Source organism: Hyperoodon ampullatus, assembly GCF_949752795.1.
Source record: "Hyperoodon ampullatus genome assembly, chromosome: 1".
Classification (NCBI taxonomy): Eukaryota; Metazoa; Chordata; class Mammalia; order Artiodactyla; family Ziphiidae; genus Hyperoodon; species Hyperoodon ampullatus.
Genome location: NC_136914.1, coordinates 130,878,198 through 130,902,526, shown reverse-complemented (window position 1 = coordinate 130,902,526; position 24,329 = coordinate 130,878,198). Strand labels below are relative to the sequence as shown.

The 24,329-nt window shown below is 38.3% G+C and overlaps 1 protein-coding gene across 2 annotated transcripts; it reads right to left on the bottom strand.

Annotated features, from left to right (window-relative positions):
* Positions 1–12,148: 12,148 nt before the first annotated feature.
* PCDH18 (protocadherin 18) lies at positions 12,149–24,077 on the bottom strand (the record flags this gene model as incomplete). Of its 2 annotated transcripts, none has more annotated exons than XM_079706763.1 (4): positions 12,149–12,816; positions 20,451–20,614; positions 20,705–20,793; positions 21,591–24,077. In XM_079706763.1, the coding sequence occupies 4 exons, from the start codon at positions 24,075–24,077 to the stop codon at positions 12,149–12,151; spliced, it is 3,408 nt and encodes a 1,135-aa protein (XP_079562889.1). The 2 variants fall into 2 exon arrangements, with proteins under 2 accessions (XP_079562889.1, XP_079562890.1); XM_079706764.1 differs by having other exon boundaries at positions 20,705–20,790.
* Positions 24,078–24,329: the final 252 nt, after the last annotated feature.

Below are 24,329 nucleotides of genomic sequence, written 5' to 3'. Positions count from 1 at the left end.
AGACTAAAGCATAAGTTTTCTAAACAGGAAATGCCGGTATGACAAGGAGTTCACAATTAACTTGCTTTTTGGTTTTTGCCACAGATTAAGGTTTTTAATGGTTAAGATTAAAATCAGTCATAATTCTAGTTATTGTCACCAAGTTTCTTTATCTATTACATTGTAACCAAGTATTTAACTGTGGCTTTTAAAGTCTTTTGTCATTTATAGACAGTTATTGTACTCTGATGCTTTTGCAAAAGTGCTTCATCTTTAAGCAGAGTTAAGGGCTTTTGACAAATACAGGTCTCTGATAAATTTCAGGTCATACTGATGAACTGGGTAAGGAATTAAAGAATCCTAAGGGAAAACCTGATGGTTCCATAAAAAGTTAACAGAACGATTGGTTACTGAGTGAACTGGTGAATATGGTTATAATTTTTATGGTTTTTGTCAGGAATATTATTACTGGTTTTGATCTGTGTTTTCCAGATATAGGGAAGCCCTCCCCCTCAAGTTAGTTATGACTTACAGAAATTTGGTAAACTACACCTGTGGGTAGAATCGAAACAGTTTTCTTTTCTCTCTGCCTGGAGACTCTTGGATTCTGAGCAGCCTTATCAGGTGAATGGGAAAGACTGTCTCCTAGCAAGTGCAGGAATCTCAGTATTTTGGGGACGTCTAGAAAAGAGAAATCCACCAACGTGGAGCCTGATGGCAGGCCTTTGGCATGGCTTTCCTGGCCTTGAGAGGCCTTTTGGGAATTTAGTCTGAGACTCCTTATGAGGAATTCTACCAAAGGCAGTTTTGAGGAGCCTATGTGGTCAATTCACCAGACTAATTTTGCAAACAAATTCTTCTTGATTTGGCTTTGTTTGGTGGAGATGAGGGTAATTTTAGAGAGAAAAATATTTTGGTTCAGTGGATTCTAGTTCTGCTCATTGAGGTCTGTATTTATGAAAGTTATTGTGTTAGCCATACTTTTTCTCTGATGTTCAAGATGGAAAGAAAATTATCTAGCGAGGTTGTCACAGAGTATAACTACTCATGATGTATCACTGCTTGTTGTAAGTCTGCCACTAAAAGGACATGAATAATGTTTGTGTAAAAATTTGATGCGATAAAATGTGATAAATTGTGTAATTATAACTGATAAAATATATAGCCTATAAAATGTTTCCCCATTAACATACCTCTGAGCTTGTTCACAATATCTGATCAGTTTTCCCCCAATGTGGATAAGTAGGCAAAAATAAAGGAGGCCTAGAACCAAGGCACATGGTCTGGACTCAGGGCAGCTGACGTTCACCCTGGCTTCCAGGGACATATATTTTGGTCTATCAAAAGATTTGCAATCAAAAGGGGAAATGATGGAAAAAATCTTCACATATGGAGGTATAGGGAAGTCATTCTGGTTTATACATGGTTTAACTTAAACTTTACTGACCAGAGTGTCCTGTTTTGTGGCCTGTCGAGCATGCATTTTACATCTACTTTGGCCATTGAGGATGGAATACATTTGAAAGTCAAAATGGAATAGCTGTGGTTCAGAAATCCAAGGTTAAAATTAGGTGGCCATTGTAATGTGATTTGCGACATGTTGCTGTATTACTGAAAACTTGAATTTTCTGAACTCTGTTGCAGACTGGGACGAAATCCACAGGTGGGTATGGTATTATCTCAGAATGCGGGTACTGCTACTATTTTGCTGAATGGTCATGATCCGCCCTGTGTTGTGTCTGTTAAATGTTTTGCACATTATCCCTAGCCTGAGTAAAGGCAATCTATTTGAGGACTGGGAAGCAACCATGGCCTCACTGCAAAATGAGTCTAGTTGCTGGGTCTACAGTGAGATGCCATTGTTGTCCTCCTCTGGACCTCCATGAAAAGTGGACCCGGCTAATGTGACTACGTGGGGATGGCCGACCATAAGGGGAAAAGACCCTCACCATCTTCCTGCCCTGCCTGCCAATACATCAGAAGGACCCTCATCAATAAAACCTTACTGTATAACTGACTGCCCATGAGTCCCCCTGGGCTCTGCTGTGTGGAGTGGAATAGGGTGACTTCTGGACACACAAGTCCAACTAGTGGGTTAACTGTTTTTTGTTTGGAAAGACCTAATGGGTCCAACCCTAATGACACTCAACATAACATGGGATGGAGACCTGTACTGTGACTGCTGACTCCTGGCTAGGCCACCAGAATGTTTCCTTCAAAGCCAGGGCCTTCCCTTTCCCTTGGGGGTGGCTCTAGGTTTATGAAAACCAGGGGTGGCCTTATCTTCCTTTTAATTGGACAGGATGCTGCCACCATTGACTCCCTCTTTGACCCAGTAAGCACTTGGCTCCAAAGTTTGCCCACATCCTTGTGAATGACTGTTCTGAGCATACTGGGTGTCTTACTCTTGATGCCTTCTGGCTGCTGCTGTCTGTGTTGTATTTGTGGTGTCTGGTTGCAGTGCTCCTGACCCCAGGGATATTGCTGAAGAGGGGTGGACCAAGATTGTGAGGGTCGTGCAGCGTATGTAGTGGTGGAGTGTATGATCAGGCCACCCAGGATGGCTGTTCTCTTGCTCTCTGTCCATCCCCTGCTCCAAGACCTTGCTTCAGACTTGTAAGCTCCCCCATCCATTAAACCATTCTTTGGTCTTGAAGCTTGGCAAGCACAGTGGGGTACAGCCCAACACAAGCACACTCACAATATATTTGCCGGCGGGGGATTGGGGGGTGGATATATTTACTTTCTCACAATATTGCTACCCGGGTAATGCACACAGATTTCTCTTCTGTGTTACAATTTGGGTTTCTGTTAAAACTAAACCAAATCATAAGGTTTTTCCTAAATATGGAAAGCTCCTTAAATGAAGTTGTGTCTTCAGGGTTCATGGTGGTTTCTTCCGTACTGCTTCTCTTGTCACAGCTGATGGTGTAAAATTAAGATGATTAGATCTAATTAGCTGTTCTCTTCCCTAAGAAACCTAAAGTTGTAACAGGAAGCCTAGCAGCTAGGTCACAGAACTGAGTCACTGCTAACGTGACATGGTATAGAATATCCTGCTGGGGACTTTCTCTGAACTGACTACCTGGGGAATTAGAGAAGATTTGATTTGATTCAGTGAGCAGTCCTCATCTTCTTCTCTAGTTTTGCTTTTCAGCTATTATTTAATGGGGATTTTTTTTCCATTTTATTGAGATATAATTTACAAATAAAATGCACAGATGTTAAATGTACATTTCGGTGAGTTTTGGCAAATATAACACACCACCCCCAATCAAGATAAAGAACATTTTCTTTACCGCCAAGCGTTCCCTCTATGCTTTGCAGGCGGGCTCCACTCCCGCCTCTCCCTACCGCCACAACCCGGAAGCACTTTTTTGATACCTATCAAAATCTGGGTAGAGTAGTCATATTTATTTTGGAAAATGGGTTGATTCTGATAATAACTGTATCTACCAACCCTTCTCCATCCCACTCCTTGCCCTCTCGCACTCCTGCCCGCCACAAAAGATAACTGTGTAGGATTTAAATGTTATCTTTTTTCTTTCTTTTTTTTTTTTTGATGTTGGGAGTAGGAGTTTATTAATTAATTTATTTATTTTTGCTGTGTTGCATCTTCGTTTCTGTGCGAGGGCTTTCTCTAGTTGTGGCAAGCGGGGGCCACTCTTCATCGCGGTGCATGGGCCTATCACTATCACGGCCTCTCTTGTGGCGGAGCACAGGCTCCAGACGCGCAGGCTCAGTAGTTGTGGCTCACGGGCCCAGTTGCTCCGCAGCATGTGCGATCCTCCCAGACCAGGGCTCGAACCCGTGTCCCCTGCACTAGTAGGCAGATTCTCAACCACTGCGCCACCAGGGAAGCCCTGTCTTTTTTCTTGAGTTTACTTATTTGTAGATTGAGTACCTTTGACAGGTCAAAAACTACACCAGTCTCTGGAGACACAGAAATGGATCAAAACTAAAAACATACAGTTTCTTTGTTCAAGGTACTGAGATTCTAGTGTGAGAATTACAACAGTGAACTGCAAATGACTGTAGAAATTATACTGATGACTTGTGACATTCTGAGAGTGCAGGCACTCCTAAAAATTGTGTGGTAGAGACTGTGCTGGTGACCACAATATAGCAGGCAGAGTCTCATAGCCTCCCTCTGTGGTCATGTGACTGTTTCTAGCCAATGAGCCATCAGTGGAAGTGACTTATAACACTTTCAGGCTTGGTTTTTAATCATCTCCTAATTGCACTACTCCATAACCATTTCCCTTGTGTCTGTCTGGAAAGGAGCTCCCTCCCTCCAAGGTGACCTTAGAAATGATGGGTTAATGATGGTAGAGTCTTCATGAGGCTGCTCTTCAAATGACCTTCACTTTAAACTGACTGTTACATGAGAAGAAAGGAACTTTTGCTACATTTGAGAAGTTATTCATTTTGAGTTTATTTTTGCACCTGTTAGCCTTCCCCACTGATAGCATTATAAACCATAGTTTCTTTTCTTTAAGTAAAATTAATTTTTTTCCTTTCAAGCCATCTGCTAAAATCTCAGCCGTCAAAGGAACGTATTATTTAATTCCCCATATCTGCACCAAAACTGATGAGCTCTTCTGTAGAAAAATAACACAAGAAAACAGATGGTTCCTGTTATAAATTCCCTTGTGTTTTCCTCTTCTAATTTAAAGGCTTCATTATTTGTTTCACTTGACATGAATGTGCTATTACTATTTATTAACATTGTAGTACAAGTGTGGAGACCAGATCTTTCACTGGTCATATGACTTATTAAAAGCCACATTGCCAGAAAGGGGTGGCTTTCAGATTTGAACTGCAACACCCAATCTAGACACAAATGCCCAAAGAAAAGGACAAAATATTCCAAAATATCTAAATGTTCCTTAGAAAGGGACGTCCCTGGTAGTCCAGTGGGTGAGACTCTGTGCTCCCAATGCAGGGGGCCTGGGTTCCTGGTGGGGGAACTAGATCCCACACACATGCTGCAACTAAGAGTTCACATGCCACAACTAAAGATACCGCGTGACACAACTAAGACCCGGCACAGCCAAAAAAATTAAAAAATGTTCTTTAGAAAAAGTGAAAAATAAATAGACACACACAATCATATTTGGTCTCAGTTTTTCTTGATTTCCAATTCATGCTGCTAGGAGAAAACACTGAATTTTATTTCATTACTGCTATCTTAGTTCCTTGAGGCTTAAAACTTAAGAATGCTTGGGTCATAACTGAGATTTTTTAATGGTAATAATGCAATATTTTTTCAGTCTTTCTCCCTGGGTAGCATACAGGTTCAAGGAGAAGCATAAAGTCACCCCTGCATTCAACAAATATTTGTTGAGCATCTATCGCAGGTCAGCTGCCATTTTAGGCACTGGGGGTTAACAAAGTAGGGCCTCTGATCATTTCTCTGTCCTGTTGCAAATTACACCTTATATGAAGTGTCTTCCTGCTCTGGTGGTGTGTGTGGTCTGTTCCGTCATGACAGTTATGGTCTGGGGCTTTCTTTCTGCTGGCTTTTCTCTTTACCCCTCTCTCTCTCTTTAAGGCTTTATTAGTTTAGAGCAGTTTTAGGTTGACAGCAAAATTGAGAGAAAGGTACAGAGATTTTCCATATACCCCCTGAACCCACATGTGCAGACCCTCCCCCATTAACACCATCCCTCATGAGAATGGTACATCTGTTACAATTGATGAACCTACACTGACACATCATAATCACCCAAAGTACAAAGTTTACATTAGGGTTCACTCTTGGTGTTGTACATTCTGTGGGTTTGGGAAAAATGTATAATGACATATATCCATCATTATATATTTACAGAATATTATTATATTATAGTTATATATATCTGTATTATACAGAATATTTTTACTGCCCTAAAAATTCTCTGTGTTCCACCTATTCATTCCCCCTACCAGACCTCTGGCAACCACTGATCTTTTTCTTTTTTTTTTTTTTTAAGCAGATATTCATTTTTAATTATTATTTATTTATTTATTCATTTTTGGCTGTGTTGGGTCTTCGTTTCTGTGCGAGTGCTTTCTCCAGTTGCGGCAAGTGGGGGCCACTCTCCATCGCGGTGCATGGGTCTCTCACTATCATGGCCTCTCTTGTTGCGGAGCACAGGCTCCAGACGTGCAGGCTCAGCAGCTGTGGCTCACGGGCCCAGTTGCTCCGCGGCATGTGGGATCTTCCCAGACCAGGGCTCGAACCTGTGTCCCCTGCATCGGCAGGCAGACTCTCAACCACTGCGCCACCAGGGAAGCCCAACCACTGATCTTTTTACTGTCTTCATAGATTTGTCTTTTTCAGAATGTCATATAGTTGGAGTCATACTGTACGTGGCCTTTTCAGATTGACTTCTTTCACTTAATAATGTACATTTAACGTTCCTCCTTGTCTTTTCATGACTTGATAGGTCATTTCTTTTTGACACTGAATAATATTCCATTTTCTGGATGTACCACAGTTTATTTTTCCATTCACATACTGGGGGACATTTTGGTTGCTTCTAAATTTTGACAGTTACGAAAAACATCAATAAACATCCGGGTGCAGGTTTTTGTGTGGACAGAAGCTTTCAGCTTCTTTGTTTAAATACCAAGGTGCACAGTTGCTGCATCATATGGTAAGAGTATTTTTAGTTTTGTAAGAAACTCCAAACTCTTCCCAAGTGGCTGTGCCATTTTGCATTCTCATCAGCAGTGCATGAGAGTTTCTGTTGCTCCGCATCCGTGTCAGTGTTTGGTGTTGTCAGTGTCCCAGATTTGGGCTGTTCTAATAGGTATGTAGTGGTCTTTATGTCTTTTTTGTCTGTTTTGTTCAACAGTGTATCTCAAACACCTGGATCATTATCTGACAGTAATTGCACAATAAATATTTGTTGAATTAAGGAATGTTTTACATACTGCCTCTCTACTCAAATGCCACCCAAGGAGAAAATGAGGAGAAAGGGACGGGAGAAAAAGCAGTGACGGAATAAGTCATTTGTAGTGGTTGGTCCTTTGTAGACTTTTCCTTCAATGATACTTTGCTTATTGCTATGTAGACTTGTCATATAGTTGCCGCCTGTACTTTTGGCAATTACCGAAAATCTCTAGAGGAAGTTCACAAAATCCACACTGACAGCCTCTAGGCATGTGTTTGCAGAAGAGATACAAATCACAAGGCAGAGACTGGCAAAATATTTTTCTGGTGAGAATTTATGAAATATTCTTACTTCCATTTTTGGATGTTGCATCTCAGTGTAACAAGATTTCCTGGAAGTTGTATAGATTATTTGGAACCTAAAACTCTAACACAAAGGTCTTCTTCCAAAGGAAAAGTCTATGCTTCTTCTGCCTAGACTATTTTGTGATTAGTTATTTTAAACTGCAGAATGTATCTGCTAATAAAACAAGAATGCACCTGGGGTTTTTAGAAAGGTTTCCTTCATTTAGAATAAAGCACTTTGAAAGGTAATACAGTTGATAGTATCAGCTTCTCCCCCATTTTGGGTAAGGAAGTAAGTCTGAATCTCCTGCAGGCCATCCAAAGGCAGAGAGTAGGAGAAGTGCTGCCCCAGAGGCATACATACACACCTGCACCTCTTCTTTCCATGTCTGCACTCCTGAGCAGGGAGGGTCTGGGAAAGGAGGAACACCTTCCCCCAGAGGTATTGCTTTGTTGTACAACTTCTAAAGATCACTGGAGGTGGGAATAAAGACACTAAAACCTGATATTTTACCCTTCTCAATTTATTCACCTCTAGGGCTTTATGCTCTCAACTGTTGCCTAACTTATCTTTCTTTTCTATGGTTATGGACTTTTCTTACTTAATATTCATTCTCTTGCGCTTAACTTTGGCTCACAGTAAAACTCCAAGCTCACCCTTCCCAGCCTAACCCTTAGTACATAAAGAGAAGTGTTTTATATTTAGAAAAAAGAATTTCCTCCCTCAATAAAAGTCAAATTTTCTATGCTAGTATGTCTATAAGCACTCAAAAACTTTTAAAACAGAATAAATGAAATGACCCCTTTGTTCTTAATTATATAAATTTACCCTTCTATTAAACTAGTGAATCAGAAGAGCAAGGTTTATTGAGAATGAAAAGATATTGGCTTCATATCTCAAAAATATGATCCCTGTAATATTAATAACAAAGGAAAGACGTGAAAAGATTGATAAAAAACCTAGGTGGTTGTATAAAGAACTATATACATGCAAAAATTTGGAGAAGATTGTTATAAAATGTGGACAGTAGGGTAAATTATCAAGGAGAAGTACCATAAAATAAATAAATTGAAGATATAAAATCTGAAAAAGCAAACAAGAATTAGGAGCAACTTGCGGAAGTCATAAAAGGAAATAGAAAACTATTATTTTAAAGTGCCAGGGTAGGATGTGTTATTGCAATTTTAGAAGTCAGGAAGTCAGTAAATTTTGGTAGCAATTTTTGCAATACCAGCTCCCCATAAAATTCTTTTAACAGCTCCACAAGTTGTATAAGCTATCTTATAATAAAAAGTTAAATTAATGAGAAGTATAGACTATCATTTTCAGATCTATTATACAGTGCCTACCTGTTAATTATTTTTTGGTTTAGATTATATTAAAGGTCCTATTATTTCTGGTATACAAAATGTATGTACTTAACTATGACTCCAGTTATACAGATGAAGAATGAAATGACAATTTGGGCAATAAAGTTTTTTTTCCAATTGCAATGTAATACTTTAGGTATTATTCAGTTATTTCAAAAAAGTGACTTACTGCTTGTTCTAGAAACTAAACTGAATGAGATGAATGTTCAGTGGCCCAAATACCTAATTTATTAAGTTAAAATGTTATATAACCACATAGAAATGTTTCTAACATTCACAGTTAGAGACATCCTAACATATTAAAAATGATTACAATCAGTTTGGCATCTTACACTTTCACAGTATATAGGCAGCTTATAAATATATGATAGCTTTGTTTTATGAATTTAACCTGCAATTAAGGAAGTCAACATGCTGGCTTAAAAAAAAAAAATCCTGCATTTTTTTTCCTTTTTAAAACTCAACACAAATCTTTAAGACTTTCATATGGTTTGACTTTAATTTTATATAGCAATATTTATTGCCTATTCAGTGTGTCATTTTATCTTTGATACTGTGATGATGTTTAATCAAGATATATTGAATTGGAACAGAAACATCAAAACTTTTTGATAGTTCAGCAAATTGTCTGAATTGTCTTGGATCAGTTCTGTGAGTTCATGCAGGATTGCAGGTTGCTATGTCAGACAATCCATTTTTCACCCACACAACTAAATTTTATATAGATTCACTATTCTTTGAATTTTAATGTCAGTAATTCAAACTCAGTTTTGAATATTTTCTGACATTAGCTGGTATCAAATGGATGAAACAAGGAAGCTAAGCTGATTTTCACAAATGACACTTCTTCAGTGACTCCAATAAGACAGTAACTTACCTATCTTTTGCCTTAACAGTTATCTATTGGTAAGTGGTTAAATTTGATATATGTGTGACAGGAGGAACAAGAATTTAAATGCTTAACAAAGTTATAAGCCCCATCTGCCAAATACCAAGAAAGAAAGAAATGATAAATGAATAACTGTGTTAATATAGTAACTTATAAGAATCTGAAGAAAGCCAATTCTAATCATCCTATGAGCATTTAAAAGGAAGATTTGTTAAGCAACAGATTCAGTGTCAAATTACATTATTGGAAGATGATTCCCTTAACGGATGATTATCACTGAAGAACATTTAAGGGAATCCATTGGGGCCAAATAGAGAAAGGGATATCCTTGACTGAAGTGCTTTTTGGTTGTTTCAATCTGAGGAAGGGCATGGTATCAAAGAAGAGGAAATATAAATTTGATGAGAAGTTAGGTTGCTATCATGGCACCAGACACTCCAGCCTTTACTGAGATAATATTACCTGTGAAAAGAACAAGAGTGAAAAGTGAAAAGCTTGCCCTAATATCCCTTAACCTGGGGCATGGGAAGTAAGAAGAAGAGCGGGGAGGGTGGAGAAACAAGGAGCCTGAGACACGGAATGCTTCCTGTCCAGACAATGTACAAAGGTCTTCTGTTTAATACAATATTGCATTTTATTTACTTTACATCATTCGAACATTGATTTCCAGCTTTGCTTCCTAAATTACTGTTGGTGCTTTAAATTAAGAACAGTGAAGTTATGAAAGTCTTTTTCTTAATGATAATATGTACTGAAAGGAAGTGAAGTTGAAAAGCGAAATGTATTTCAATGTGGTTAGCATTTGTGTGTGTAATCTACTGAAAAATAAACTGAAATCTCACTTGTAATCCCTTCTACAAAGGAAAATGTGCCTTTTGAAAGACATAACACATCTATTTGATGTGGTACTCATTTGAGAATTAAAATATCTGAGTTTCCTCCATTTTAAGGTTATTTAACTTTCCTAGTATTTCATTTCCCTACTAGTAAACCAAAGAAGATAATATTTTCACCTCTTGGAAACATCGTAAGGGTACACTTTTTTTCCTGACACAACACAAAATGTTTTAAGAAATAATTTGAGAAATGTTCAAGTGGTTACTATTGATGATTCCTTTTTCTTTACACTTCAAATGCATTTCAATTCTTTAATCTACTGGAAATATGGTAGACTGCTTTCATTTCCATTACAGATCTCAAGTTCATTCCTTTTCCATTGTGGTTTTTCTTGTTTCCAAGCCAGCTGAATATTCCCTCTGTACTATTCAAAACCCAACTCTGAATTACCCTCTCATGAGGGGTATGCTTCATGCAAAACTTTTGAACATATATGTAGGAACAGGACTCTGATGTATGGACAGTTCTTTAGCTTTACTTCAATTTTCCTTTTATTTTCATTGACAGTAAAATTTTCTGGAGAGTACAATCAAGATAGTGTATTCATAGAAACAACATTAATAGAAGCTAGGTCATAAATGAGAACAGTCATAATAACAATGATCTCCCTTTCCAAGGCATTCCACACAGAGAGATAACAGCACAATAAATAAAGAATTTGCCGTTTATCACACAACAAATAAAACAGAATTGCAATAACAAAAACTGTAATTTTATAAATGTTCTTATACTAAAAATAAAAGCAAAAATATGAGGTCATGCACTAGAGACAAAAGCTAAGAGTGAAGAGTTACAGCGAAAAACATTACAAAAAATAAACATGTTCAAGTATTGTGAGAGGAGAGGGGAAGATTCAAATAGAAGAGTTTCAGGATAAATCAATTATATTTACTACCCTAGGAGGGACACCGACATTAATTGTCTTTGTCCATTAATACTTTATGCTGTTAAAATACACACTGTTATCCATTTAAAAGACAGATTCCATTTCCTTGGGGCACCTCTCATATTACAAGGATGGAATAAAATTCATTGTTTACCTTGATTATAAATAGATGATAATACTTTAGGAGAAATATTCTCAAGAACAGGCCAGTGTGACGCCCTGGAATAGTAGGAGCCTGGGAGTCAGAAAACTGATTCTAGTCCTGTTTTTTAACATCATTGTCTGTGAAAGATACTTCCCAGTCCTGAAATAAAATTTCACCTCATGTTTCAATTTTACGGTAAGAGTTGAACTATCAGAACTAGCAGAGACCAGTAAAAATAATAACAACGATAATAATAAAAGAGTTAAACATTTTTCTTGATGCTTACTTTTTAAAAAAAGTTAAAGAAAAAAGAAGCTGGATCACTTAATGGAACTAAGAATTGAATAATGCTTTAAGAATTGAATAATGCTTTAGTGGGATTATTCCTCCAGCATAATAATTTCTTCCCCAACATAACTAATCTAAGCAGTGCCTTTATACTGTGTGATTGAATATTATATCAGATTTGAACAGTGGCTAGTTTCTACATGATTAGGAGACACATGTTTGTCATGGGAGTAAAAAAATAAAATTTGTCTGTTAAATTACACATAAATATAAGGTACAAATGTATTTTTAAAATACAGATTAAAATAATCACACTTGCATCGTGTACATACGAAAATACAGTATTTAATATTCAATATACACAGACACATTTATGATAAATGCAACTATGTGGCAATGCCAGTTCTTTCAGGGCTTTCGCTGTCACCTGTTTCCACATATATGGAAACAAAAATGCTTTGCTATCATTTCCTAGCTCTGGCGGACATCTTGAAGCAGTTTGTTAATCTCAGCCACTAGCTCACTGGCATCCATGAGTTCATGTTTGCCATCACCGAGGTGGCTGAGCACATTGTCGAAATCATCCTCTTCATAATTTTCAGGGATCTCCTCCATGGCCGGCAACCATTTTGAAGAAGGCTGCACGCTGGAATGAGTTCCAAGTGGGGGACCAGAGTTGGTGGTGGGGTTTTGAAAATGCGTACTGGCCGCCCAGGCCGCCACCCCTTGTGGGTAACCCACAGTCTTGGCTGACAAAGGTCCCTTCCGGCGTTCGAGAGAGTTGGATCGATCCATCTCACTACACTCAGAATAGGTGTCCAGGGAAGGGGGTAAGAGGCGCTGGAACACATTGCTCATTTCCGAGAGCAGAGAGGAGGTGCTGGTATCCCCAGAGTCCTCATCGTTTGGGGAGTCCTTCCCAAAAGTGGAAAAACTCTTCTTCTTCTCACCAGAGTCTACCGGCTGGGTGTCATCCTCAAGACTCGGATGCGGATGTTGCTGCTGGGGCTGTGCTGGGAATTCTTCCCCCGGAATGAACATGTTACTCCTATAATCAGAGGAAGGTGAGGGCAGAGGTGGCATCCAGCACTGGTCAGAGTGTCCCAGGACCCTGCACTCTTCCGTGCACAGCCTCATAGCTGCACTCAAGGAAAGCAGTGGGGATTCGTTATTATACTTCGTGTGACTCAAAATAATAGAAAAAATTATCATTTTATTTTTTAAAACATAGAATAAGACAATCTTAAACTATGATATGATACTAACGCATTATTATACATATGAGGTGGACTACAATTACAACTTTGATTTGACTACTGGTTTTATGGACCTGGTATATATATATTTTTGTCTATCAGATAAGCAGAGGAGGGTTATGACTCATGTACTTCTCAGGGATACCGTCTGCTACTCATGTAATGAGAAAATGGATTGACGACTTACTAATGAAGAAGTTTGGAAAAGAACTAAGGTGTGGGTGGTGAAATATTTGCTGAACATAAACTCTATAAAAGCCCAGAGCTGTAAGGGGAAATCCATAACTTTAGAATGCCACCAGATAAGCCTTGCGTAATACCGTTGAGTTCCTTCCAGATATTGAGGTCTATCTGACCTACTTTACTTTTAATGGAGGCATTGAGAATATAATAAGCTATCAGGTAATTATACTTATCAATCTCTCTTAAAATTATTCTGGATTATTTATCGACTTGTTCCTTAAAACAGCAGTGCAAATTATCCTTAAATACCAGGCATCTGCAGTTACCCTGTTAAGAAGTCTTTTAGAGGTTTGAAATTCAAAGAGTTGGAAAAGTCATCAAAAGAAGAAGAATATGAAAAACCATTGGTTAGTTCTTCCAGATGTTGTGATGCGTTGTTGGAATGTGAGTGGTTACACTCATAGAAAATAATCGATGATATGAGAAAAGCAGAAAAATGAAGAGGGCAAAACTCTAAATTTGGCAAATGTGATAACTAAACTACAGAACAACCAAGAAATGTGAAGATGTAAAATATGCTCCACAAACCATCCATCTTTTTCAGTGACAGCTTAGGTCTCTTCAATATCATGATTTCATTTTAGAGCAAATGACAGAATTCAGAAAATGCAAAGTAATTATCTTAGATTTGAATGAAAATTGGATTGATATCAGCCATACTTACATATTCAGAGCTAATTCTGTAGATCTGGCTGCTTAAGAAAGATTTCTCTTCCTCCCAAGTTATTACTAAAAAATGGCTGACTCTTGAACAATGCCAAATCCCTGGTCAGGGGAAGCTAGTTGTCCAGTGTGCTTATTGTTGTACCCACAGCACCTGGGAAAGGTCTAAAGTGTCTGCATAGAGTAGGCATTCACTACATATTTTCTAATCATCAGGGAAATGCAAATCAAAAAGCACAATAAGAAATCACCTCAAACCAGTTTTATTACGGGATGGCTGTAATAAAACACAAACCAAAAAACCCAAACAATAACAAGTGAGGGGGGTGGTGAGGAAAACTTGAAACCCTTGTACACTGTTGTGGGGAATGTAAAATGGTGCAACCACTATGGAAAATAACATGGAGGTTACTCAAAAAATTAAAAAAGAGAACTACCATATGAGCCAGTAATCCCATCTTTGGATATTTATCCAAAAGAATTGAAATCAGGATCTCAAAGAGATATTAGCATTCTTCTGTTCACTACAGCACTGTTCACAATAACCAAGATGTGAAAACAACCTAAATGTCCACTGAATGTTTAATGGAAATGTAGTATATGCATACAATGGAATATTATTCCACCTTACAAAAGAAGAAAACTCTCTGATATGTGATAATGTGGATGAATCTTAGGACATTAAGCTTAGCGAAATAAGCTAGTCATAGGAGGACACATAACTGCATGATTCCCTGTATATGAGGCATCTAAAATGGTCAAATTCGTAGAATCCAGGAGTGAAATGGTGGTTAGCAGGGATTAGGGAGAGGGGGAAATGGGGAATTGCTGATTAACAGGCATACATTTTCAGTTAAGCAAGATTAAGTTCAAGAGCTCCACTGTACAACACTGTACCTACAGATAATGATACTGTATTGTACAGTTAAAACTTTGTTAGCAGGGTATATCCCGTATTTAGTGTTCTTATGCCTTAAAACAAAATTTTGGAAAAGATTTATGCACAAAAAAAGAAAAGTGAAGAATAAATGTTGCCTTTCAGAAAAGGAGAAGTAAAGGACTTTGTTCAAATGTGTGGAAGTCACTGCTTTTCATCATTTGAGCCTTGAAGATAATTCTGTCCTTACACCTCATCCATTCTGGGCTTCAATTTTTAATAGAGAAGGGGTAAGTTGAGGGACAAAAATGAGAGCAGGAACTGTGAGAAGAAATGTCTGCTTGCTAGGAAGGCTAGAAATTCAAAGTAGGGAAGATGCTGGATAGTGTGAATGCCAATCCCATGGGAATCACAATGGCATGAGAGAAAGACAGCAATATTGAGAATCCTTGTGTCATTTTGCTATGAAGAAGGGTTAAATTTAAATAAGCAAGAATAAAAAGATGTTTAGATGTGCTGACTTAATGCATTATTACTATTTGGAAATATTTACCAACTATCGTTGTGCATCATTTAAATGTGGACAAAACCAAAATGTGTTGAAAGTAACTGGAATTCCTTCATAGCAGTGAGGTTTTCTAAGTGCTGAAATAACTATCAAAGTGGTAATGAATTTTTTTTTCCTAATTCCCTGAGTCTCTGAAAATGGAAAGGAGACCTGTCTATATTGTCTTACTCATATCCTTTTAGAAGGAAGGGGAATAGACCTGATGACACCTCTTCATTTGTTTTCTGGTCTTTAATTCTGTAGGAAGGACTCAATTGTTTGATTGGTTTTGTTTTGTTTTAATGTTTAATGACGGGGGAAAAGGGAAAAATTACACAAGCTTCTAAGAATCCTGAGCATGATCAGCTTTCTAGAGAGCTGGACATAATGAAAATAACCATCAGTACCATCTGGGTGATTCAAACAACAGTTCATATTAAAAATAAATTTGGTCATAGGAGTTTTTAGACAGGGAATGCTATTTTATAACTTCACAGTAAATAAATGGGGCTTTAGTAATAAAAAATTAACATAAAATTTTAAAATTCAAAAAATATGAAAAATTGATGAATAAAGACTAATGGAGAGAAGGAGGGCCAAAATAATAGAGATGGAAGAGCAGTGACACAGAAGAGGGCATTTCTTAATTTCATTGATATTTTCAACCTTTTTCCTGAGACTCAACTGTTCGAAATCATCCTCAGTATACATGTAACTTAGTGCCACAGATGTTCCACACCGTATCCAATGAATCAGAACTTGTTGGCTAGTGGTGCAAGTGGCCAACCTTCCTGTCACTCCTTGAAAACTCTGTCAGGTGGTTAAATTTCCTCTGGAAAGGGAAAGTCATGGAGAAAGAGAGAACTCTTTTTTCCCACAGCATGATGGCCAATTTTGCCCCTGTGCTAGACTTTATAGGTAGGGCAGGAAGCAAGCATGGGACATAAGGAGAAAAACATATGCCTAACATCTATCAAGCCATTAGTCATTGAGTAATCAATCAATTATCTATTAAGAGCCTGCCATATGTCAAGTGCTATGATAGCTTCCTGCCCTCAAATGGCTTCTGGTATAAGAATAATCAAGTGTTACAAATGAAGTCATAAATGCCCAGTTCAAGTGCCAAACTATACGATGATGAGGGCATGTTAAAAAAAAAGAAAAAAAATACTGTACGATGTCACTTATATGTGGAATCTAAAAAACTACAACAAACTAGTGAATATAACAAAAAAGAAGCAGACTCACGGATGTAGAGAACAAGCTAGTGGTTAACAGTGGAGAGGGAAGGGGGGAGGGGATTAAGCAGTACAAACTGTTAGGTATAAAATAAATAAGCTACAGGATATATTGTACAGCACAGGGAATATAGCCAATATTCTATAATAACTGTAAATGGAGTATAACCTTCCAAAATTATGAATCACTATATTGTACATCTATAACTTATACAATATTGTACAGCAACTCTACTTCAGTAAAAATAAAATTTTAAAAAAGAAAAGAAAAACGAGTAGAGGTGGATGCTGAAGTAGTTAAAGAAAGAGCAACTTGAAACAAACTTTGAGAGACGAATAGAAGACAAAGTGAAGAGAAGCCAGTTTTTCAAGTAGAAAGGTGACATGAGCAAAGGATTGGTGTATTACGTGAAGAGATGGCTCTGCCTATTGCAAAAGATACAAAAAAAAAAAAAAAGAAAGTTAATAAGCTAGGAGTGGATTTCATTGGCCTTGGAATGCCAAGATAAATAGCTGAATTAGGTGTTGCCAGGCAACAAAAGTCAACTATTGCTTTTGAAACAAAAAGTATAAATTAAAATGTTCTGAAAAAGTTGTTCAAGCTGTATGAAAGAAAGATTTGGCAAAGAAAGAAGCTGCTGGAGAGTGAATATCAATTCATGTGCTGGTACAGAAAACCAGCCATGGAAGAAAGGCCGGAAGTAGGATACCAGCCATGAGAATGGTGAGGACATGGAATTAAAGACAAATGTTTGAATTAAGTAATCACAGATGACCCAATGATAAAAAAATGGAACGTGCCCAATCAAGGAGGAGTATCACAAGAACATCCTGGTGTAGCTAATACTTTGGGAAAAGCGAGATTTTGCAAGCATATATGTAGTGTTGTGGTTCAAAGTTGACTGAGTAAGGAAGAAAGTATGTTGACAAACATGAGCTAACAGACAAAAATGCGTGCTGACTTTACTGCTCAGAATGCAGGATCCTCCTGTGGGAATTAATAGAATGAATGACCAGAAATGACCCTGTTTGGCAGGCAAAGCAACATAAGATAATCTATATTTGATCACAGTCTAATGCAGGAAAAACATTGTTGGAATAAGACACTGAAGTTCTAAAAATATTCATGCTTTAGAAAAACTGTGCTGATTTCTGTTAATGGCATTCAGATGTGGACTTACTTTTTTTTTTTTTTTTTCTACTTGGGATATTTCCTGGGAATATAAAGTTTACAAATCACAAATTTTACACCCTAATGTGCCAGCAGAAGCTGCCAGGGTGAAGAATAAGCCAGAATATGGGTGATGTATCATCAGAATGATGGTCATAATTAAGGGATGGTTATCTTTGTACAGATATTTGATTATGCACATTTCTAATAGCCAACCATGCATAAAGCTTAAGATATTTTATGGATCATTGGTGATTTCCTGGTGCTCTATGCCTCTAGAATACTTTCTACAACACCCCACATAGAGACAGGTTGCTAGTCAGGCAGAAGTGTGTGTACTCTGATACAATCTATTGCAGTACGATGCCATACCCCAGCTCTCCCACCACACACCCAGATTAAGTATGATTGTGTAAACATGGAATTGTTTTGTAAAGAATTGTCTATATATTCACTGGTATTGGTGATAATATAAAGGTGAGCCTCTGACTTTGAAAAGAAATGTAACTTAGGAGGAGACTCAAGTTACTCACTAAATAAGACTCACTATTATCTAGAGTTTATCAATGTCTACCTGTTGTTTCCCAGATGTCTTTATTCTTTAACATTTATTTTAATCACTTTAATTCAAGCATTAGGTAACTCTTCTGCCATGTACATAGCTGGTGGTGGCAACTTTGAAAATATAGGATAGAGTGAAAGAGGCGTCGTGACCTTTTTTAAAAAATTAGACCATGATTAGCTATTGAATTTTACAATTTCAGAATTATAAAAGGACTTTAGGTATAATTTAGGCTCAGAAATGGCAAGGTTATCTAAGTAGGAGCAGTTATTCTCCTTTTAACTATCCTGATAGAATTGTGTCAATGAGTCGACTTTCTACAATTGAAAAAATAACATATATAATGAGATAATTGATATTATACCCATGATGTTATGTTTTATGAAATAATGTAATTTGGGAAATCATCTTATTCAAAATTAGGGATCAATATTCAAATTTAGTGTTCTATCAGGATCACAGAATCATAGAAACTCAGCCCGCTCTTTCATTTCATGGGTAAGATAAAACTCTTCCTCTTTGAGCAAGTTGTCTTAGGCCATAGGTATTCCACTAGGTTTTCAAGGATTTCTCTTTAAATGGGTCTAGGGAGTCTATGCATTAAAAAAAGAAAAAGAAAAGAGACCATGGGTGACTGTAAGTATCTCGGCTCTCAATGTACATTGATTGTAGCCCTTCATGCCACTAGAAGTCCTTCCCATACATTCATCCTGCCAGAAATGCAGTATCTATTATGGTAATCGCATCATTAAATAAGCAGCATTTAATATGTTACAGACAGTAGTACCGTAAGCCTTCAGAATGTAAGAACAAATATGACATTCAACATATTACAAAAAAATTAAAACCTGTTACTTTATATTATTCTTGATAGATTAGTGTTTAATGAGTAGAGGGATAGGTTCAAATCTCACCTCTATCATGTACAAATTGCTTGATTTTGGATACTTTTTTTTAACCTTTATAAGCTTCAGTTTTCAAATCTAAAAAAAAAATATGAACACTACTGTTATTACCGCCACCATTAATTCCTATGTCAAAGTGTTGCAAGAGGTTGTTCAGGTATAGAATTCCTCATGGGCCCAGAGTAAGTACTAGGGCGTCGCTGGTAACCACTGCTGCGACTGCTAGGACTGATATTAATACTGCTGCCGCTACTGCCGCCACTACTACTCCAGTTTACGAGAGATAAGAGTTCCTGTGTACTGATTTCCACTGAATTTCTCTGGCTCTCTGAAGCTCTCCCATGTCTTTTTCCTAAATTCTCTTATTTATCTGTACTTAGACAACAGTTGTTCCATGGACTCAGCAAGGTAATATAGTTTTGTTCTGCCTTTCTTTCATTTATCACTTCACTTATTTATTTGTCAAGTGGCAGTTATTTGATCAACATTCCGTGGAATTTAGAAACATAAGTAGCCAAAGGAATATGTTCCTAAGGGTTGATATATTATTACAGTCTTTAGTAACAGGGTTGCTACAGTGATGCAGTCAGTATTTACTCTGCGGGATCTGAGAGTTTCTACTGCAGGATTAGAGAGAAGGGAGTCTAAGGAAGACATAGCTCGTAACTTAATAGGGTCTCCTCCATCTAGCTGTGTAGTTATAAATTCCCCTCTTGGACTTCTGTTACTCTTCCATTTACGGTGGACACATAAAATGAAAGGTGGCAAAATTATTCCATGCCTACCGCCTACAAAGATGCATTCTTTCTCCTATTTTTAGTGATTAAAGTGTACCATTCCCTGGTGTATTTTAATCTCTGATGATGCAGGTTGGTTCCCATCACAGGAAATGTGTCCTCCAAATTATAGTCCAGTTCACCACTACAGGCTCTCTCTCAGCACCAAAACAGGCTCTCTGAATAAAAACAACCACCCAGTAATTTTACAGAGTTGCTCAAGAGTGTCCTATGGCGGTAGTAGATGGGGTAGAGAGAGGAGGGGAGTGGGGTCGTTTTCTCTCCTCCTCTCCCCACTCCTTCCTTCTTGTCCTCTTAAGCTCTCCTGCTTATTCCCTTTCTCTACCAACTGTTTACTATGAATTTTAATTAAACAATTCAAAATTGTTTCAGTCTATGTTCACTGCTAATGGTGTGTGTATTACAGATACTTTAGTGCAAAGAACAAAGAAGAAATAAAAGCATGGGAGAAATTGCTCACTTCACTGGTGTAGTCGATCTGAAAATAAGGATTTATCTATCACCACGCTCTTACCTGCTGGGATTCTTCCATCTGTAAGAAACAGGTCGCTGAATCCTTCGCCCAGCAACCTGTCTATTGGAGAATCTCGCCCCAAATCATAATCACTGTCTCCTGCTTCACTGTCACCACGGCCACTGTCTTTCAGGCTAAATTTGTCCATGTCTTGAAGGGCATATCTAGAATGAGAAATCAGAGAAAGTATAGTTTTTAGTCTTCAGCATTCGTGTTATCTGAGAATTAATAGGTAGCACAAGGGTAATTCATACCTATAGCTCCTGGAATATTTGTTTCCTCGAAAACTTGGCCTTGGTTGATATTGTCCCTGGTGAAGCATTGAAAGAAGCTGGGAGACCTGCTGGAAACCAAACAGACAGTACTGATTCCTGGAAACAAATTCCCCAATACTCAAAAGCTTGAAGCAAGCAAATACAGTTACTCACTATTTCATGCTAATTATCTAATTCTATCTTCTAATATTATCTCCGTTTTAAAGATTTACATATGCTGGACTCTGAAGGACCACGTAGCCAGCCACCAAACAGAACTGAAATACATCCCAGAGAAATTTGGATGCTCTCATACAGCTGACATTCTCTTTTTGAAAGAGGACTCCCTTATAGAAAACTGATTGATTCCCTCTATCTTATAGTTCAGATTAAAGTGCTCAGTTATAAAAATACATGGAAAATGCTGTCAAATACATTCTAACACATGTAGTTAAAATAATGTCAGAAACATTTCAAAAGCTGAACAAATACACATGCACTGAGATGGGATTCTGGAGACCCCAGTTTTTTATTTTTCTTAGAGACCACAACTACTGAGAATAAAGCAAGGCTGTTTATTTCTAGCTTGAAGTATCATAATCTGAGGATAAGGGGACTCTAATTAGATAGTCCTTTGCTAGCTTCACATTTACTTTTCAATATTACACATGGTACATGCAAGTAAATTCTTTATGAAAAACTTAAGACAGTATGCAAAAGGTGTGTATACTTACTATACCTACATAATGTAACTGGTATCCTATTTAATTTGCATATTGTTAGTATTGTTACTTAGTAATGGAAACGTTTAAGAACTAACACATACACAACTTCTGATCACTAACAGCTGACTTTGTCAGTGAATAGGTGGAGGGTATGATCTTACCTCAACAGCAGGGGTGGCATGGGTGAGTTCTAATGAGAAATTCTCTGGCACGTGGTTCGATGAGATTGTCACCAGACTGTTGAGGGACTGGTGACTGTTGTGACTCTGCCGGCTGCCCATTTGCCCTCTTTCTAAGGTAGGAGATGAAGAAGGAGACGGTCTGTGATGAGATCTGATGGGCAGAGTGCCGTTTACAGTAGGCACCAATGTGATGTCCCCTTTGTGGATCTGCCTGGAGGGTCTTTTTGGGTGATGCTGGTAAGTTGATTCCGCTACCCTGCAGTTGTAGGATCTAGTGTCTTTCTTTTCTCGGTTACACCTAGTTGCAAACAGCACCATAATAACCAACAACACTGCACAAATTGCTCCTAAGGAAATAATTATAATCATGGAGACATCCAAGGATGCCTGGCTTACTGAGGTCATTGCTGTACTTGTCACTGACTCTGCATATTCAAAGATCATACATCTCAGAAGGACTTTGGTATGCAGCTGAGGATTGCCTTTGTCCTGGATGACAACTGAGAGCTCCCATTCTGTGTAGGGAACAGATTCCATGCTGACGTTGGTATGGATGTCACATGACCGTGGATCAATTACAAAGATATTCTCCTCATTACCTGCTACTATGGAGCAGCTGAGTTCAGCATTCACACCAGAGTCTCTGTCCATTGCCCTTATCCTTGTGACATGAAAGCCGCTTTCAGCCCCTTTGGGGATGGAGATTTCTGCGGTATTATTGCGCAGTGCTGGTCCTATAACCACAGGGATGTTGTCATTTTCATCAATGATGGTGAGCACAACTGTGGTATTGCTTACAAGTTGCTTTGGACTTCCACCATCTCTTGCTTCAACCACAAAAGTGATCTGACTCACTTCCTCATGATCAAAGATTCTGAGGGCATAGATGGCTCCATTAGATGGGTCAATGGTTACATATGTAGTTATGGAACTTCCCAGGATAAAACTCTCCAAAATGGTGTATGTAACTTGCCCGTTTTCTCCAAGATCAGGATCTGTGGCTGTAACAGTGGTGATATATGCCCCTGGCGAGTTATTCTCTGAGATTGCAAATTCGTATCGACTTCTCTGGAAGTGGGGTGGATTGTCATTTACATCATTGATTTGAACAGTAAAATGTTTTACTGTTGAGAGACTGGGTGTCCCCTTGTCCTCAGCGATGACAGTCAAACTGTATTCAGACCTCTTTTCTCTATCCAGCGTGGCATTTGTCAAGATTAAATAATTGTTTTCATAAGTCTTCTGAAGTTTAAAGTGACCATGTCCGTGAAGCCTACAAACTATTTCTCCATTCAGCCCAGAATCCTTGTCCTGAACCCTGACCAAGGCAACAAATGTGTCAATAGGATCCCCTTCAAAAATATAAGATATTTCTTCCTTTCCAGGGGACATGAGGTTTATGTTAATTTCAGGTTTATTGTCATTAACATCCACAACCTTAATTATAATTTTGCAATGAGCTGGGATTGAATTTGGACCCAAATCCTGAGCCTGAACATCGATCTCATAGGATTTGGTGATTTCATAATCCACTTGCTTAAAAAGAGTCAAATGTCCTCTTTCTGAATCAATCTTAAAAGTCTCTATAATTTTGGGAGACACATGACTGCTGAAGGAATAGACAATTTTCCCGTTAGCGCCCTCATCTGGATCAGTGGCATTCAGATCTAGCAGCAAAGTGCCAATGGGGGAGTTTTCTAAGAGCTGTATTATATAAGACTGCTGCTCAAAAGCAGGGCTGTTGTCATTAGAGTCTGAAATGCTGATTTTTAGTATGGATGAGCCAGACCTCTGAGGCACCCCCATGTCCGAGGCGGTGAGCTGAAGCTCATAGCTTGACTTCAGCTCCCGATCCAGCTCTCTAACCACTATGAGTTCTGCATACTTCGCTCCATCAGTCCTAGTCCGAACCTCGATATTAAAGAAATCATTGGCAGAGAGAGAGTACGTGTGGAGGGAATTTTCCCCAACATCCGGATCAAATGCACTGTCCAGAGGGATACGAGTCCCAACTGCTGCACTCTCTGATATCTCAATTGGTATGAGAGGTCTTGAAAACTGGGGAGAATTGTCATTAATATCCAGCACTTCAACTTCGATATGGAAAAGCTGCAGATGCTCAGTGGGTAGAGTGATCACGTCAAACTCTATGGAACAGTTCAAGTTTTTCTGGCATAGTTGTTCGCGGTCAATTTTTGCCCCTATGCTGATTTCCCCGCTATCCTCGTTGACCACGAGTAGAGGAGAATTTCCCCTTTGCATGGCTCGAAAGCGAACGGTAGAAGGATTAGGTAGCTTAACTAAAACATCAGCCACATCCTCTGATAGTCTTGCAATTACCGATCCAACCCTCTGCTCCTCATAAATCCTGTATTTCAAATTCTTGCCCAGTACATCGGAGTTGAAAGATACCACCAGGAGTGCAAAAACGAATCTAAAGTGCATCTTAGCATTCATTTGGTACATCGGTCAGTTTTATGAGATTCCTCTCACAGAGCAAGTTAAAACAGCATAGCAATTCCCTCAGCTTCCTTTGGCAACTTAAAGCTAGGCTACATTTGGTACTCGAAACTTGAAAGCGTCTCTTAATAACACAGCACAGCAATTAACAGCTCGCAAACTTTTGTTTTATACACACCGTGTCACGACTTCCAGATATTATCGGCATGGAGTCCAGTCCTTGCATTTGTGCGGCTGTTTGTTCTCTTGGCAGGCGAA